This window comes from Zeugodacus cucurbitae, chromosome 2, assembly GCF_028554725.1.
Source record: "Zeugodacus cucurbitae isolate PBARC_wt_2022May chromosome 2, idZeuCucr1.2, whole genome shotgun sequence".
NCBI lineage: Eukaryota > Metazoa > Arthropoda > Insecta > Diptera > Tephritidae > Zeugodacus > Zeugodacus cucurbitae.
The window spans coordinates 80,680,073-80,700,504 of NC_071667.1; the positions used below are offsets into that span (position 1 = coordinate 80,680,073).

General features: G+C 35.2%; 1 protein-coding gene across 26 annotated transcripts in view; it reads left to right on the top strand.

Annotated features, from left to right (window-relative positions):
* The window catches only part of LOC105220499 (protein lap4), a 124,721-nt gene extending 106,434 nt beyond the window's left edge, over window positions 1–18,287 (top strand). For 22 of the 26 annotated variants that reach the window (XM_054225319.1, XM_054225311.1, XM_054225329.1 and 19 more), the window contains 4 exons: window positions 3,914–4,978; window positions 6,332–6,464; window positions 7,510–7,695; window positions 13,451–18,287. In XM_054225319.1, the coding sequence (XP_054081294.1) occupies window positions 3,914–4,978; window positions 6,332–6,464; window positions 7,510–7,695; window positions 13,451–15,619 (3,553 nt within the window). In that variant the 3' untranslated portion in view covers window positions 15,620–18,287. The remainder of the gene's footprint in view (window positions 1–3,913; window positions 4,979–6,331; window positions 6,465–7,509; window positions 7,696–13,450) is intronic. The other 4 variants (XM_054225325.1, XM_054225328.1, XM_054225332.1 and 1 more) reach the window with 4 other exon arrangements.
* Window positions 18,288–20,432: the final 2,145 nt, after the last annotated feature.

Genomic DNA, 20,432 nt, shown 5'->3' on the forward strand with positions numbered 1-20,432 from the left:
GCCTTGCATTCACTTACGCTCCGCGTGTTTTTTTGCAAATCCGCCAATTGTTTGATAAGTTTAAATGCACTTGCACAGTTAATAATTTTAAAACGCGTGCGAAATGTTAACAACACACAGTCCATACATCATAAATTGTTTAGCTTTAAGTTAATTTATTTCATTATATTACACATCTAAAATTATGCATTGTCCTACACATTAAGCTTATTATTATTATTATATTATAAAACGTAACTAATTTGTTGGAAAAAAAGGAATAAATAAATGATTACAAACTATTTCATGCGCTTTAGTTCATTTTAGGGTATTTCGTATTTTTTTTGGTGAAGGATTCTTTAAATAATTTAATAACAAATATTTTTTTATGGATTTGGTGAAGGTTATGTTGAATCATTTATGTAGGCGTTATGTAAATTGAAAATGGGATTTTTTTGGTCTGTTTCTATGTAAATAGTAATTATTTGAAAAAAAATAGCGCAGCATAAGTAAAATTAGGTTAGGTTCACTCGTGAAAAAACAATTTTTGCACTTATTAAAAGTATTGAGTCTTTATATATTAAAGTTTTGACTGCTGACACTGTCAAATTAGAAATTCCATGGAAATGAATTAAAAGAAAATTTAATTTATTTATCTACCATTGGAAAGATTAACTTGTTTCATTACCTGCTCACAATTAAGATTATTTTAAGAGGACCCCCCATTCTCGATTTCAAAGTCTGACGATTTTCAATGGGCTGATAAATTAACATAACTTTTTTTTTTAGGTTTGTAACTTTCCATACATTTATTTGAAGACTTAAAAAAGAAGAAAAAATTTTAATTTTTGTTGTTGTTTTTTTGTGATCAAACAAAAGCCCTTCTTTTTCGCGGGCTATGTGATTACTGGAACATACAAAAAAAAATTCGAATGGGAATTCGTCGAATGGGATTAGAAATAGTACATGTTTGGCCGTGGTTTGAACTAGGATTATTAATTTCGCACAAAAATTAACAAAATGACGGACCTTTGAAATTTTTTGTTTGAAAATCGCCTTTTTTCAGCCACAAATCAAGTTGAAAAGTAAAGAAGATCTTCACCGATTTGATTTAACCTAGTTCAAACCATAGCTATATATGTATAGAATAACGTATTAAAATTTGGAACCGATTGGATTAATAGGTTTTGAGTAACCTCATGCGCCAGTCTTTAAAACGTTTAAAGTTTTGAGAAGCAAATTCTTTGGTATAAAATCGACCTACGTTCAAACAGCTATGCCATATCCATATAAAATTCCTTCTGTTTCTTCATAGGCTTGAATTTTTTCGGCTCGTTGGTCTCGTCACAAAATTGCCGAAGGGGAACCCATGAAGGGACAGGTACTAATGAGAGCTAGGTACATGCGTGGTGGCCATACGTGCGCGCTCTCGCCTTCGCCTGACGTTTCCACCATAAATCGGCTATTTCGTCAAGAGTTTTTGAAATTTTCACTTGAAATTTGAAAGAGACATTCTTGAATAGTTTCGAATTAAATTAAAAAAAAAAAAATTAAAAACCAAAAAAAGTTAAATAAAATAAAACATTTTGAAACCGAGAATGGGGGAGGTCCCTTTATGTAAATAAAATCATTCTTTCAGATTATCTATAAAAATGTTATAGTCCTCGGTCAAGGTGCTTTAGTTCCTTCAGCAAATTTTCTGTTGTGGTCTCTTCGGACATTATCGGACAATTAAGAAAATAAAACAGTTAGGTGACTATCCCTTACTTTTAGACACTTGGAACAAATATCAATTTCCGTTCTCTTCTCCGACCTTTACGTGCAAATTCACGTTTACGTCCATAAGAGGGAGCGACATAAAGTCTGTTTCACAATTTCAATATTCTCAATGAATGCCTAGTATTTAAATATTTGTGCTATCTGTAAGTTAGACCCCTAGAAAGCATTTGCGCAACATTTTTAATCGTGACCAAATTTTTTATATGTAAATAAATAGCTTTCAATCTTATACGAGTAGTATTTTCGCACAGGAGGAAATTTTATATACTTTTTTAATGTTATTGATTTAATAGCAACCAGCAGATGAAATTTCCTAACTCCTTATGAACAACAAAAACAAAAATATTTAACAGCTGTTGATTAATCGAGTGACCGGCTGTGCGAAAGGCAAAAACTGGTTTCTCAATTACAATATTAATGTATTAAATTAATTTGGCTGTGCGAAAAGGCTATTCGATTAAATGTTATGTCTTTCAAATTACGGACAAACGTCAAGGAAACTAGAGAACAATTTATAAGTAAAGTTCACAGAAAAGGCTTTATATTTGTTAACCAAAAATTGCCATTAAAATCACAGAAAAGTAATTGGGACAGTTTTCGAAAAAATTGCATAACAAATTTTACAAAAAAAAAGATATACCAGAAAGTAATCTACCCTTAAAGCTGGTTCTCACGACATATTGTCGATTCGTCTTTCATTGTTTTCATCCTATACTAGTTTTGGAGCATTTTACTCAAGTGCTCTATATAATACGTTTCGTTTTCTTAAGCCAAATTAAGAATTTAATACTTTCTTTAAAAAACTTTTCGCGACATTAGTTAACAATTTATTTGAGTTAAATTCTTTCTATTTTTGCTCCACACTGTTATGACATTTAATATTTATTGAAATACATATATACTATACATATACTGTATGCACATATTTACTGCATTCCACGCGCGCACAAATTAAACTTACAAATTTTCCATGACACATGACATGACAGCAATTACAAGAATTTTTACTACAGTGCTCCCATTTCATGCTACTATTCGTAATAAACTTCGAAACACAGCAACGCAGTGCATTTGCAATTGACTTCTGACTGCTGTGCACCCACGAGAGAGTGAACGAGAGCGAGTGAGAAAGCGAGTAAGCGCGAAAGTGGCAAAAGTTAGTCAAAAGTTTATGCAGAGCATTAAAAATTAATTTTACATAGACGTGAAATGTGCGTATGCTGAAGAAAAACGACACATAACAGAGTTGCAATGGGAGGAAAAACGAAAAACGCCAAAGGCGCTTTTTAAATAAAATTTCACACTTTAGTGTACTTGTACCAAGTAGAAATGTCGGAAAGCGCGTATGAAGTATATTAGCGATATATTTTGTAGAGTTGTTGTAGTACAGTAGCGCCAAGTGTGGGTGTCACAGGGAGCTATGTTAACAAAAGCAAATGCTGTGCAATAAAATTGTATGAGCAGAGGGTGTATAGTAAGCGCTTGCCGTGTCAGCGACAAAATTAGAAAACTTGTCTCTGCTCAAAGGGTTAGTAATATTAAGAGTTGAGCAGCATATGCGTTTAATAAATATGGTGTCATATTGCTGGAAGTGAAGTGAGTTGAAGCAATTAAGCGTGTTAAGCTTAAGAAAAATAGTGTTTTATTTTTTTGTTGTAATTATGTAACTAAATTGTGTTAGTGTATGATTAAATGTAAGGAATGCGACCCTAAAATCCCCAAAATACACGCGATTGCATAAAAATATAATAATAAAAACAACAAACTCACACTCATCGAAAAACTCACCCAACCATCATTGATTGTGACTAACAACATGAATTCATACACTTAGCTGAAAATTAAAACTAAAAAAAAAAAAAAAAATAAAAATAACAAAAACAACTAGCATTAATAGCATATGCTTTAGCTGACTGCATTTGTAATAATTTAAACTAAGAAATGCAATCAAAAAATAACACAGTGTTCCCATCAATTACTTGCATTCCATTCATCCATGCCAAATTAATGTGCACTGCAAACGCAAACGCAAGCAAATGCAAATAATACAATATCTCTGTATGTCTGTATGTAACTGTACGTAAATTTCGTAAAATTTGTTCTAATTTCTTGCAAACATTCTCACACGAATTCAATAAAATTCCAAATTAAAAAGTAATGCCGATTGCACCACAATAACAACGACAACAAGGATAGAATCATCGACACCAACACCAACAACACCATCAACGGCACCACAGTCACAAGCGGAGGCATTAGCGGAGCTCGACGAAGCGACAGCACCGCAAGCACTACGAATCAAGTTCGAAAAACCGAAGAAATCGAAAAAGACAAATGCAAAATCGAAATCGAAGGCGGCAGCACGAAGTGTGAGCACAACGCCTACAGATGAAGATGTAGCTACTGGGCTTGTCGCACACCGAAAAGCGCCACCACCGCCGACGACACCGACACCAGCCAACGCACAGCCGCCCACACAGTTAGCCGCCGAGTGGGGGAGCACACAAACGACGCAGTTGGCCGCATTCAAATCGCCGGCACTAGTTAAGTCCTTGACAGAGTCGGCACCTAGTGTTATAACAACTACAAAAGCAACAAAAACAACAAAAATAGTAACACCAACAGTAACAATAGCGCAGTCGTTTAAACCTCAAGTAGATACCGCACTTGCACTGTCTGTAGCAACAACAACAATAGCACCCGCCCCCGCACCACGCGTCACATCACAACAACAGCAACAACTAAGTAGCACTGTAGCGCAATTTGTGGATATCGAACGCCAGCACGCTGATGTCCCAAGCGATTACAATGAAGCCGAAGATACGGCGAGTAGCATTGAGAGTGTTATTGCTGCGCCACCATTAGCCACTTTATCGACGAGCACGACGCCGAGTCGCACAGCCAACCAACAGAAGCCGTCACTGTTGCCGAAACCTAAAGTGAAAGTTGTGTTGCCACCTGCATTGTTATTACAACAACAGCAACAACAAGATGAAGAAGAGTCTCACCACGACACATCACCGACCACACCATCCAGTCGCATACCCATACGCACGGCAAATGCGGAGCGGCGCGCTTTGAAAGCGGCTGCCGCTGCTCTTGGTGGCGCTCAGTTGGCTGAAACTGCTACTTCCGTTGTGGTTGAGGCGCTGTCATCTGATGTGGTTCAACGCGAGCAGTCACCGCCGTCTAATGTGCCGATGAGCAAAGCAATGATTAAGTAAGTTTGGGTCCGATTTGTGGGTACAAATCAGGTATGCAAAGGAAGGTGTTTTTGTGAATAACGATATTATTGATCGAGGATAGGTTTTTTTGTGAAGTAATACGACACTTTGGCCGAACACCAAAGTGAATTATGTGAGTTAATGACGGGTTTATGAGAAGTCTGATTGTTCCTCTTAGTGAAGTAGATATTTTATCATTCTTGTAGCTGATAATCGTTAAGTGTGGTTAGGTTCAAATATGTCGCGATGAATCCCACTTGGAGTGCTAAAGGAGTCGGTCCATTGTAATGCTAAAAGTCTTCTGAGTATTTATCGTAACGAAGACTCCTAAGTAGAAGAGAAAATTCAAAATGGCGGACCAATATGAATATATTTTGAAAATGTCTCCACCATATTGGTTCGCCATTTTGGGTTTTTGAAAAGTAAAGTCGAATTAGTAGTCAGCGATTCCGAAAACCAGTAACCAAGTAAAGAGTTTCAAGCGAATCCGATATTCGTCGTATAGGTTTTTAGGGTTTTGTTAAATCCCTGATCTTATGGGGTTGCAAGGACTTCGGATTCAGATTCAACGGCCCGAAAAACATTCGCTAGATGAATCTTAATATATGGTTTCAAAAATATAGAACTTATAAAAGTTGGTTTAAATTTTATATTATAAAATTACATTTATAGGCAATTTGTTAATTGACTTAATTAAGGTGTTGTTGAAAAAATTAAGATATCTATACGGTGAAGTATGTAAATATGTATCAAAATTGTGTGAATCTCTCGAGAGCAATATCATTTCATGCACGATATTTTTTGTTGTATATGTATATAATTTTACGAGTCAACACTTAGAGTTTAAGCCGTTGCCATAGATCATAATGATTCAAACCACACATTTTTCACATATTGTACAACTTCAGCGCAGGTAAATACAACTACATACATAATTATATGTTTTATCAGTTCTTAAATAACGCACGCGTCTCACCGACAAACACCAATATCAAGCTCTGTTGTAAAGCGTTCCCTATACTTTTGTTAAATATACCCTGAACGCAAATATTATTTTAGTAATTTTAAATACTTTATCCACTTGTAAGTAAATATTTGGTTGCGGTGTTTTGTATTTATAAGCTAAATAGCCTTAATTATTTTTATATTTTTACAAATTTAGGTTAATTTCTTTACGTAACTCCTTCGTATTTAGGGATCTTACTTTTCCCTTCCTTTTGTGTAGCAAGGTTTGGTTTTTTCCACCGCTTCCCTTTTTTATTTCCTCGACAAGTATTTTTCAAAACCTTTTACTTTCACATCCTCTTTTTTTGAAAATATTAATTTGTTATAAATTTTTCCCTCTCTAGTGCTGAGAAACGCGCGTCTTGGCGTGCTGCTCGCTTGCGCTCCTTGGAACAGGGCGCTCAGGAGGCTCAAAGCGTCATCAAGAATATGAATAAAATAGCGGATGATCTGCTGACGACACCCGCGACCACAGAGGTTTGTATGCACAGTTTCGATTTGTTAAATTTTAAACATTATAATCCAGAATTACCGCATAATAATCATTACTGAATTGAATAAAAGCTACTTAAAAGTTCCCCACCACCCGCAGTCTAATGGAAAGCTAATATACATCTCGTAACAGTTTTGCTTGAACTAATTACATAACGGTTTGTTACCAATTGTCGTAACCTAAAATGCATAAAATACATACATACATATACGCCAAGTGACTTAAAATTACGGTGCTTGTGTTTTTTGCATTACTACTTGCCTAATATAACTGCATATTAAATATATATACTTTAATTGTTTAATGACTAACTCTCTCTCTCTCTCAAACTGAAGACTAATTCAAACCTAAATTCGAATATGTTTTGAAATTTCACTAAATCAATATATAGAAATAATTGTTGTAATCAACAGTGAAGTTATAAATACTTCTAAAATAGGTCTATGGTATTGTTCTATGGCCTAATGATTGCCTGAAGAAACATTTACACCCTTTTGAGCTTCATTGGAATGCTTAATATATAGCTGGTCAGTAGATTTCTTGCATTAAATATAATCTCATCTACTCAATAAGTGCTTTTTGTAACGTCCTTTCAATATTTCAGGTAAAACCTAAATCTATAGATTACTTGGAAAAGCTCCATAAAGACGAAATGGATTAGGTATAGGAGATCGTTTCAAATTTATACTCGTATATGCATATGTTCTTCAGTTCTTAAATTTTAGTAGATAAGCTTAGGAGACTAGCGAATCGAACAAACAACTTATATTACTCAAACTGACTATAATAATCAAGTGGAGATAGAATAACTAGCGATTATCCCCAGTCTTATACTGAATTTAACTGAATAATTTAGTGTATGCCTTTAAGTGGCGACGCAAAGACGTCTCCATAAAATATATATCACATTTAACCACTTCATTTCTTCGCCAACTTAAACCCATACATTTTGGCACACATACGGTGAAATTCATTTGCTAATCAAAATTTCCATTATCATTATTTTTTCTCTCAAATATCTACTTGTAGCAGACTAAAAAGATTGTTTTTCCAAAAATCGCAATTAAATCGAGCGATGGTCCGGTTATAGTACGTGAACGTGAAAAGATACTCGATGAAAAAATTGTGCGGCGTACCGAAGAGGTGCCGTGTCCGCTAACGGGGCGTCCGCAATTGCGTACTGTTGAGTACATTGAGAAAACCATCGAAACCGAGGTTAGCCTAGCAAATATCCAGTCTATTGGATTTGTATAAATTGAAATAAAATTGGTGGCGATTTTACTTAAACGATAGTATTTAGTGAAGAAAACACGCATCACGTTCTTACTTCTTATAATATATTCACACGTTAGATACGTTAGCTTTTTTATTTTGACACTTCTACGTTAATTGACATTTGTAACCGTTATTTTCGCGTGTTTTGTTGTAATAGCGCAAATAAACAGTTGCCATTTTCATATATAACTCGTACTCGTATACTCAGAGGGAAGGCGCATTTGTAGTATTGTTTGTATAATATTTTGTTGGCTTAGTCTTAATACAGTACTCGTATATTGAATTGCATTTCTGCACAATTTATTTGTAAATTCATACACATTTTGTTTGTATTTGTACACATTTTGTACTAACTGTATTTTTGTAGAAACAATTTGAGCTACAGGGCGTGATAATATAAAAAATTGCTGTAGTAAAAGGATTAGCTTATGCACCAGCACTTTCTTAAAATATTCACACCATAATTTTATATAGTTACACCTTTTAGATAATACTTAAATTATTGAAGATTTATTCCTTCGGTTTATTCATTTAAAGGTTTCATAGACATATAATATATATAAAAGATTTAAACGAACTCTCATAAACGGTTTAATACCAAAGAAATTTGTACGACAGTCCTGCTGAGAGGAACTTGACTATCGATTTTTCTCCTGAAATGCTTAGGTTAGGTTAGGTCAAGAGCTAGATCTCTGTATCTACTGAGAATATCAGTTAGATAGCATCGACTGCGCTTTGTGACACTCAAATACTCCTGACGGATCGCCAAGACCCTTATAATGCGACAAAGCGCTTGGACTCTGTTATAAAGTACTTAAGTTGGCTAATGTCGATTCCAGTCACTTCGCTGGGACATTAAAGGACGAAGTGCTGGGATGATTCATCTTCGCCTTCCTCCAAACAGCTTTGTCAACTAGCGACTGGCTTGATCCCTAATCTCACCGCATGTGTGCCTAGTGACCAGTAAGCACACCAATGATTGCGGCTCGATGAGCCTTTCTAAGCGACTGCAGTTGGAAGGATCGTTTTCGGTCCATCGCGGACTAGAAAGACCTCGCTACTGCACATGAGCAGGTTGTTGTCCAACGTTTGACGAGCTCACTCGAAGTCAGTGCATCCAGCGCTCTAGAGCAAGTTGACCACGCACTACCCAACCACTTCCACTCCGACGTCAGTTCGAATCTACTAATAAAGGTGTTAGACACTCCCTAACTAGCTTAGAGGGTACTGTCATCGTATTCAAGGCCGGTATTGCTGTGCTGCTGTCGGAGTGAATACACACCTCTCTAAAGGAGACCTTAATCTGGAAATGCTTAAGAAAATAAATGTTTTGGCTTAAAATGCTTAAAAAGTTTCCAAGAAACCAACCGATCGATAGATCAGATCTTATTTTTATTAAGGTGGCAACGCCGTTCAGTGATTATTAAACAAGTCTTGAATATTAGTATTCTCAGTTAGGTGGTTCCAGAAAACTACACTCTTAGAGTCTTAATTATATTGTGAATAGTATATTGGTTGGACTTAGACGGTTTTACTATTGCATACGAACATTAGGCTAGTCAAGACATTACAGAACCGTTTTCGAAGGTTTTTCCTTTTCCGTTGTTATTAGTGTAGCACTAACGAGTAAAATCACCATTAGCTTGTGACAAAACTGTTTCAACATTTTGTCACCACATTTGACGACTATTACTTTGTTTGCTCACTAAAGTCTCTTTGTTCACCTTGAAAGAATATCACTTGAATGGCTAGTATAGCACAAACATATACTTCCACCTACACAAACATGCGTCCTTTTCCCTGTCCTTGGCATAATTTTAAATTTCTTAATGGAATTTCACAGCTGCATGAAAATTGAATAAACTTAGCTAAATCGGGACAAAACCCAAGCAAATGGCAATGTAAAGTAAACACAGAAATTGCGGAAGTGAAAATAAAAAAATGTAAAACATGGAAGAATGTCTTCGCAAGCACGCACACGCCACAAATTATAAAGAAAGTCACAGACTAACTAACGCACAACTAAATGACCCAGGCGGACTTATTGCGACGCATTTTTATATTTTGTTCATTGTGAATTTCTGAGGCGATTTTGAAAAGACATGTTAAATGTCAAGTCAACAGTATTTTTGGAAACGTATGCCGCACCTTACACATACTTTTACTTAAGATTCTTTAAAATCAAGTTCCTCATAGGCCTTTCTTCTGCGTTCTTCTGTACTAACAAATAAGCTCACATATTTCGAGACAAGCAAAGCGGAAATGTAATCAGCAAAGATGATAAAAGAAAAACGAAATAGTTGGAGCACAGTGTAGGCGAAGAAGCAGATTCGCAGCTGCGTTCTAGAAAGTTGCAAACGGAAATAACGGTACGGAAAAGTCGTACACTTCCGTTATCCGGTCAAAGAATACCACAATGCGTAGCTAGCAATCTGTGGCACACAGCAGCTATACCTAGATACAAAATGTCTGCAAATGTGTACAACAAAAATGTTGTAAGACAAAAGTTGGAAAAAAACTCGAAAACCTTGAGTCAAACACTTTCAATGTTACTAAAAATAGATATCGAAACTTTAAGATATTAAGTTCCAATCTAAATGTGCACAAGACAGATTGAAAATATTGGATGTTGTCTTACATTTGATAAAGTTATTCCTATATTTTGAAGTTTAAAATGACAGTAAGGCTAGGTACGTAATTGATCATATTCGATTCTCACCATCTGCCAAATTAATTAATAAAGGTGCTATACCGATGAAAGCTGTCCTTGCTTTCCTTATTTTGCTTTGTTTTTCTTTGAATTTTTTATGTCACAACCGGTGATTTGACAGCTGTCAGATTTGCCATGAGAAAACGTAGAAAAGAAATGTCAAAAATCGGCAAATAGCTGTCAAAATGAAATGATTGTTACAGCGGAGTTTTTCAAAGATTTCAGTTAATTTTTGGCAGTTCTCGATGAGAGAAGAAAAATGTCATAGCCTATAAGAAAAACCGAATTATTTTCGAAATGACCTGTTCTTATTGGCGGTTGTTCTACTTTTGTACCTATCTAAAGGTTAATTTTGATTCGATAAAAATCATAAGAGTTATCGGAGTTATACAACTAGGTTCTTAACTGCACTGGCATTTATACTCCCATTAAAAATCCATATAAAATTTTAAGCAATCCGATCGAGTACACTGACGCTCACCTAACATATATACGCACGTGTCATTATATTTTTACTGCAATCTCCCTGTGCTGGGCGACAGGTGCGTGCGTATATGGTTGAAGACGTCTTACAATTTCAATGGCTCACACCAACGTTTGCAGGTCGCCGCATGCATCCCGGGAACCACGCAACATTGCAAATACTCCGTCAACAGCTTGAACGTTTATGCTTCCGAATAATGAGAATGACAAAAATGTACCTTAGAATTCTACAAACACATGAACTTTTACATTTTATATGTGGCTCCAACGTTATGTAAGCACATTAAATAGACCGGAGACAAGTGAACGAAATTTATTTAATTCGCTTTTTTACTCGCACTCTGCGCCCGAGCGCCATGCATGCTTATGGCAGGTGGTGATTTTAGATTTTTTACCATAGTTTGCCTTCGCATACTTTGCTTTCTTTACCCGCTGAGTGAAGTGAGTGCGCGATGTGAAGAAAATTTTCGCCGAATGCACTCGGGCGTAATGCGTACAAAGTGCACATCTTCGCTTCAACTCTTTCAAGGGCATACAACAACAACTGGTGGAGTGTGCAGAAGCGTGTTTGTTGCTCGGCAGCGCGTTGAAATTGTAGTTCCCAGAATTTGTGCCTTTTAAAGTGCAAATCTTATGTTTTAGATTAGCTCAGCAGCAGTTTTGCTACTAAGCAGCAATTACTGTGAAAAAGCAACTAATTAAGTACGGCGCCACAAAACGGAATAATACAAAGTTTGCAGAACGTGTTATAATGTAAAAAATGAAAAAAAAAAAAAAAAATAAAAATGCCAAAATCAGAAAGTTCAAAATGTGTCTTGTTGTTGCTGATAATGAAATTAAAACTGATTAGTAAGGCATGGATTTTTAATTAAAAGCAAATTCAAGCGAATTTTCTATGGTGAGTTTAGAAGAGATGAGAAATCTTTAAATCTTAGGCGTCGTTTGTAATGGATTCTTAAATTTCTGGTAAAAATTGCAAGATTTTGAGGTTATGTTGTAAGGTTTTTCGTTTTCAATATAAGTTTTTCAAGATTTTGAGGTTATGAGAAGAAGAAAATACAGAAGAATGTCAATATCGGCACTTCAGCCGAAATCTCAGCTCAGTTTGCGAACGAGCTGATGCTCCATTGTCCTCCTACGTTCTGTCCCTGGATCCGTAGACTTCGCACAAATTCGATAGGCGGTGGCTGAGGAGCAGCACCTGCGGTTCCGCGAGTTCCTTTTGGCCCAGAATGCATCGTAGGAGTTCCAATGAACTACTTGCTTTAAGCATGGCAAGGTCCTTACTGGCCTACTGGTTCACATGCTGTGAGACTAAACATTCTTCAGGAAGCTAGTTGCCGATGTTGCATAGAGGAAGACGACTTTAGTAAGACTGCGGCTGAAACATCAGCTGAAAGACAGCAGCAGTTTCAGCGAACCAGAGGAACTAGCACGTTTAGATATTAACTGCCTTAACAAATTTGTAACAAGGCACAAAGCGCTTTGCCGACGAATGAAGACCTATGGTGTCCATATATAGGAGTTCACGGCATCTCAAAGGACTAGCGAGTGGTATCCATATGATCAGCTCATTAACTTAACCTAACTTAGCCTACAATCAAAGAAACCGAAAGAGATTAAGGTGAAGATTAGCTTATAGAGAAATAGGAGGTATCTCTGTTGATTATACAGTGAGAATCTTTAGTAAGCATGTGGCGTTCTATTATTAATGTTTTAGAGTGTGTCGAGGAAAAAAGTTAATGCAAATGAATTGTGGGTTCTCGAACTTGGAGTTTCGAAGGCTGGTAAGAAAAAAATGTGTAGGTCTTTTTAATTAAAGGGGTTTGTGACAATTTTCTCTTCTCATCTAAGCGAGATAATAATGATATTTTGAGCGTTAAGGAGGTAGTTTTGGTTGTTGTACGAAAAAATTGAAGTTCCGTTGAAACTAAATATTGTTAGTTGGTTTTGGATCAGATTTTTATTACCACCACACATATAACTCATACCATCTATACCATTTTTATACTAGATATAATACTTTTTTGTGTTCTGAGTGTGGCCTTAATATATGTATATGTAATTTAAAATCTATTTCAAATGCATGTAATTTATAATTTTGTGTTTTTCGGAGCATATTTATGTACTAACCTCTAATTATGGAAGTAAAAGTAACCCTATGTTATGCTTTAATATATTAACAATTTCACCTAAATGCTTATATTTAGTTAAAGAACAATTTACGCTTCATTTATTGCTGTCTTTTATCAATACTTGTATATAAGGGTAGCATATACCTGAGCTGCTTTTCACCACGTTTATTACTATGTACACTCCATATTGCTCAAAACTACTGTTACATTATTAATTTACCGAACTAACTACCTACTACTAGTATGCCCGTACTTTGCAAAATTTTAACGGGTGTAAACGAAAAAAAAAAAACAAGAAATGCAATCTGAAATGAAAAATTACTTAAAGCGAATCTGAATATTTCCATCTACTTACCACGCCATTCAGGTGGAAACTTGCCAGGAGAAGATAATCTCATTAGAGTTGCAAGATCCAGAAAACGATGATAACGACAGATGGGACGACGGCGGAAAGGACAAAATTAGCAATCCATTTGCATCATTGCAACATGCAGCAAGTGCAAAACAAGGTACGGCTACAGTGCTGACAGCGACAGCAACACAAGCAATCACAACGCTTGCGGATGAGACATTGGAGGATGAGGAACCACCGGAGTTGTTGCGTGAAACTGCGCTGCTGGACACTGTCGACGAGGATGACGATGAGGAGGACGATGAAGAGGATGATGATGATGATGAGGACGACGATGACGACAGCGACGAAGAAGAGGATGAGGATGACGAAGATGAAGAGGATGCCGCCTCCATAGTAACTGTTCATGCAAATAATGAAAAACTCTTCCTGCGCACCGATGACGATTCCGGTCCATCTGATGATTTCGACAGTATTGGTATGTTTGGTCCTTCGTCCATTGATAGCGTGTCATCCATATCCAAGTTGCGTATACAACCCGTACCGATAACAATACACCAGACATTGGCTAAGGAAGTCGTTGTTACAGCGCCTGTAGTGCCAGCTGGAGTACGCACAATAACGAAGCTCGAATATCCCGCCCACAGTATAACCGCAGCCAGTACTATTGTGGAGGTGGTTAATCCACTGATAACCGGTGAGGGGCAGGTTAAAAGTCTTGCGGTGGGTGGCACAGCTGAATGTAAGGGAATAATGGAATATCCAATTTTCGACAATGAAACCGAGAAGAGATTGCGGTCGAAGCCATATGATGACGATATAGACGATATTGCCAGGCGGAAAACGGGCTATGACGATGTAGTAGCAGAGGAGTACAACGTTGATGACGATGACGATGAGGCTGATAAATTTTCAGCTGCGCCGACAGGCGTGCTACGTAGCGACACGTTTGTCATGCCAACAGTGGGCCAACAACAACAGCAACAGCAGCAGCGACCACAAGAGGAGCTATCATTGAATGCAAAAATGAAGAATGTGTTGATGGAGCTATTGGAGAACGAACGTGTTAAATTGAATTTACAGAAGAGTCTGGAAGAGGATGATGAGAAGGTACAGCACGAACTCGCCTACGGGGATCCTGACGATGACGATGACATGGTTGACTATGCGGTATTACATGGTGCGCACCTCAGTGGGATTAGTCGTTCGGCAGCCAGAGCTGTTAGTGATGATAATGGTAATGAGCGTCTGCTGCAAGAACTAATAAGAGACAGTAATAGGAATACAATCAAAAAGCTAGCAGTTGGTTACGACGATGACGAAAGCGATGAGGATGATGAAGAGGATGAAGATGAAGAGGAAGAGGAAGAATCTTTGGACTCTAGTGATTCAGAGGAAGAAGATGGCGAGGCAGAAGATGATGATGAGGCTGTAAATTTAACATTTGAGGATGGTTGTCAGGTGATTGAGAACCCCAATGCGGAGTCAACGCTAAAACTACAAAAATCACAAACGTTTACTTCCATGAAAGAGGCGGATCAGACCGAAGACAAGCAAAGTGGCGTTGTACAGGTAGAGGACGTAGATAAAGACATCGAACATACTGTCGAAAAACTGCAAGCCGAACAACGCAAGCTCGAAGAGATCACGAAACAACTGCGCAAATCGGTTGAAAACTTGCTAGCCGACGACGATGAAATCGCCACCGCAATTAGCCAAACAGTTATAGACGACGATGTAGTAATTAAAAAACCGAAACAAAATGTCTACCACACCGTCGAAACGAAGACTGTCATCGGCGATGATGGTGGCAAGAAAACCATTATCACCGAGACGATACGCAAACCCGAGAGCAAACAAACGCACCACGAACAACAAAGTGCCGAGTCCGGCGAGGCACTTTTCAATAAACTACTACATGCCGGTGGCGATCTCAAGCAGATATTCGATCAGCAGACGGGCGAGAGTGTAATTACAACCACCACCACCGATGCTGATGGCACTGTCACCACTACAACAACAACAATATCGAATGTGATTAAAAGTGGCATCCCCAGAGCGGTTGTGTTGAAATCAGAAGCCAACAACGCAGCAGGCAGCAGCAGCGGCAGCCAGAGTGCGCCAACGAAACAAGACAAGCAACACAGCAAACAAAAACGAAAAGGGAAGAATGGCAAGAAGTAAAATATGACACAAAATAAATGGCAAGATATTGCACTAAATCTAACAACAGCCCGGCAGCACTGCACGTTGCATGTGTATACAGAGGCGTATATATGTGGCTATGTGTTGGGGGAAAGTGTGGGGCCAAGAATGATAAATATGCGAGAAACATATTTACCGTTTCTGCAACCAGTTGCATTTTGTTAAGAGAAGAGAAGTGGGTGTGTATATATAACAATATGCATAAATATATTGTGTAGGATTATGCAACAGAAAACGGGGTATAAAGTACTATATACTAGAAAATACTAGAAATGTATACGAGTATAAGTGTCCAATAGCGGAGAGTTAAGGATGGGATCAGCAATTGCTCGGGGTCGTAAAATAAACAAGCGGCAGCATACATACACACGAGTATCTGTATAGATGTGTGAAGTATGTACAGTAAAAGATACTGGAAAATGATGAATAATCAATGGAAATGAAGGATGGAAGGAGAAGTGTAAAATTAATTTGAAATTTTTTTTAAATAAAATATTTTTTTAAATAAAAATTTTTTTTTGTAATAAAATTTTTAAAAACTTTTTATGAATACTTTTTTGAATATTTTAAATTAAAATAAAAATTTTGTGAATTTTTTATTATTAATAAATGGAAATGAGAAAAGGAGAAGTGTAAAATTAATTAGAATATTTTTTTTAATAAAATAATTTTTTTTTTAATTTTTTAATTTGTTTTTAATAAAATTTTTTAAAAATAATTTCATTACATTTTTTTTATAAAAATTTTTTGGAATTATTTTTTAACTTTTTTAATATTAATCAATGGAAATGAAAAAAGGAGAAGAGTAAAATTAATTTGAACATTTTTCTTTTAATAAAATAATTTTTTTAATATTTTTTTTTTTTAAATTCAATTTAAGTTCATTACATTTTTTTAATAAAATTTGAATTTTTTTGAATAAAATTTTTAAAAACTTTTTTTGAATACATTTTTTTGAATATTTTAATTTAAAATTTTTTAATAATGATCAAATCATATGAAAATGGAATGAAAAGTAATTATTTCGAAATATCAAAAAATGTACCGTTATTTTTCTTGATTTGCATGCTGAATGTTATTTTACGCCCCCCTGAGCCCCAGCATATGAATCCTTACTCTATATAATTTTTATCATAAAACAATTTATGTTAATTATAATTTTATACATTTACAACAGCATATATTATTTAATTAATAATAATTATGAATTATTGTACTTTATTTTTAATTAACCACCATTTTGCATTTATCATTTGTAACTAATTACAAAGTTCATAATGTAATCTTTTTTGTGTTTATATGCATTTACAATGACGATACCCAAACGACATTAGTTTTAGTAATCCCACACCAATTCTCAAGATGATGCTAAGATCCATAATTTTCTTTATTTTTTTTTATATAATTTTCTAAGCGAAAGATTTCATTTAATTGATTTAAATAAAATTTTTGTTTGCTTATTGCTAACGCACTAATTTTTACATTTATTTTTGCTGTATTTTTACTTTATTTTTTATGCTTCCCCAAACGTTTATGTGGTTTGTTTTGCTTTTAGGCGAAAAAGTGACAGCTGAAATGACCTTATAGCTAAGCATAAGCTTGTTTGCTTCCAATATGATGTGCGTAGATTTGAGCGAGAATGTGCTCGCGAAAAATTAAAAAAAAAAAATTAAAATTAAAATAATAAATTTGAAAATATTTTAAAGCAGAAAAATAAACGAAAATATTAACGAAATGAAATCAGACAAAAAAAATTCGTCCTTTTAGTATGTAAAACGATGTGTCCAAAAAATTTTAATTAACGAATGTGAAACAAATTTTATTATAAGAAAAACATTAAAAAAAAAATATTTTTATTAAAAAAAATTATTCTAAAAATTTTTATGAAAGAAAAAAATATTATTTTAACAAAAAATTTTGAAAATTCAAAAGAAAAATCTTACAAAAATATAAAAGATTCTCAATTTGATGATTTCGTTTAAAACAACTTTAAAAATTTATGAGTATTTTATCGTAAGTTATTTTATGTATTTCTTTTTTTTTCATCATTCCGTATGTAATTTGATTTCTTTACACTAATTTAATAATAAAATAGCAAACTGAATGTATTTTGCAATAGATTTAAGTTACATTTATACACACACACAAATGATGAACGTCTCTATAGAAATGTGTGTGTTAATCTACAGTTAAACTTATTTGTAATGCAAATTGTAATTCAATTTTACGGTATTATAATATTAGATGTATGCAAATATACATAAATACATACATACATATGTACTCGTACATGCAGACACACAAATATTCATACAGGTGTAAATGCAATGCACAAGTAATAAATTAAGTAGTGTATGTGACGCTGCAGTTAAAATACAAACAAACATGAAGGTATACATATGAAACTATAACAGAAATGTGGAACACACATCTTCACATTATTGTGTTTGTATGTGTGCGTATACCTTGTACTAAGCATATTAAACCCGCATATGTGAAATATGCATATTTGTAAAGTGACAATTTTATAAGAACTTTGTGCAAAAGAAAAAAGTTGAAAATATTGAAAACAAATTATTGCATATATTTTATAGTAGATAACTGAATTTAAATGTAATAAAATTTGAATTACTTTTATTAAATGAAATTGTTATTTATTTTTATTGGAAAAACGGTAAGTCAGCTGTAATATTACACAATTGCAAGGTAAAATATTTTATTTACATATATACTATATGGAGAGGTTTTTGTGGTTTTGTATGTCTTCATTACATTTTTAATAAAATTACAGTTTCATTTCTATAGCTTTTCTGAAACAATTACGTTCAGAGATATCCACATCAAATATATGAAGGCCATATAATGATTATTAAAGTGATAAACCTTACAGAGTGGCAAAAAGTCCACTTATGGCGGAATAGTGGAATAGTAACAGAATAATCATATGTGAGTACTATGAATTCGAGGTTTACTACGATTTTATATAACTGGAATGACCCCGTATAAAGACTAAGCCGCAGTTTTGAAAATATTTCAGGAATATTCTCTGCTCAAATAAGAACAAAATCCCTCAATATTTGTCGAAAATGTATAGAAAAATAGTCTGTCCTTAAGCACCTAACTCTGAATGTGGTCAGAACACCAATATCTATCAATGCCTATAACACGAATTCTAAGCTGAAGCATTCAATTCTACTCTTTTTACTCTTGAATATTGCTGTGTCTTCCAGGCAGAAGTGGCTGCAAGATAGCAGTGGACATGCTGCTCCGTACTGTGGCCTCATTCAGAGAGGTATGTATTCACTCCGACGGCAGAGCTGCAATGCTAGCTTTGAAATCGATGACAGTGTGCTTCCTTATCAATAGCTTCTAGCTTCTTTGCTATCTGACTTGTGTGGGAACCGGTCACTGCAGAATTCGTTGAAAGCTGCCAAGTGGATAGGCTTGTAAAAGAAGGTGCCCTTGCAACATTAACAGCGGAATGGGAGCGAGTTAGCAGTCCATGAACTTACAGATATCGCATAAGCTCGCCAAGCGCTCGACTATAAAATAGACAACAAACAACACCTTTGCAGTTGCGAGGACCTTTTTGAGCCAATGTGGAACGTAAAAGGTCCTTCAAACTACTTTCTCTTAGCAAGATCTATCTCGACGCTATTATAGGTGTTCTTACTGGACACTGTCCCATAGGTGCAAATGTGGTAAGAATGGGGTACCTGGCAGATGCAAGCTGCCAAAGTTGTGTGGAAGAAGGCGAGATGGAATCATCTAAGCATTTCCTTTACCAAGCATTTGCCCTTTGGTAGGCACAACTGCGGAGAACCTATCGAATTAGGTGGAATTTTCATTAGCCGACTCAATAAATTTATAATAGATTCCAAGCGCTTTGTCGAATCTTGAGGGTCTTTCTGATTCATAAGAAGTTTTTTGGCACCGTAAAGGACAATGTTCATAACTATCCAAGTGAGATCTTCTGCATATGTAGAGATCTGTCTAACCTAATTCTAGAATAATGCTTGAATGGACTTGAATATAGAGTGCTGGTGGAATATATAAATGATTTAAAAAGAAATATCATATTTTTGTTTGCGGCTACTTAATAAGAAGGTCTTTAAACGTAATCTCGTGGAATAAATGATTGGATTGTAAAAACCGCAGCTTCCATAAATTAAATTTAAAATCTCTTTTGGAAAAAAACATCTGTACTTCAAATTTCCTAAAGTAAATATATGTACATATTGGAAATTATTTATTTGTTTATGTATAAATTTCTCCATTCCATGTCTTGAAAGAAAACTTGGATGTGAAAAAAGAAAACTTTTCCTCATATTTAGTTTGCTATTATTCATGTTTTCATATTTACATGTATCATATATAAATAATTCCTGAGAATGTACAAATATGAAATTTTCATGGTTAACGGGAATTGTTGCAAAGCATTCCACGGCTGACAGTGCAAACTCACAGACGTCAGTTACTAGTGAGTTGAAGTTTTTCAAGGTCTCTGCAGTGGAATGAACAATGAAAGTGGAACATTGTATGGACATGAATCATTTATTTCCGTGATAGACATATGAAGGTATGTATTTACTTCGCCAGGAGTCGGTAACACAAATATACTCGTATACATACATATAAGGATATGTATCGCAAAGAATCATCCCAGTAAACTGAGTTGGTATAATTCTAACTTGTGATGGAGTTATATTTATATAAATATTAAAGCGTTCAGGATGAGAAATCTTAAGGAGGATACGTTTACACCGAATTATGGGATAAATTAGGTTGTGAA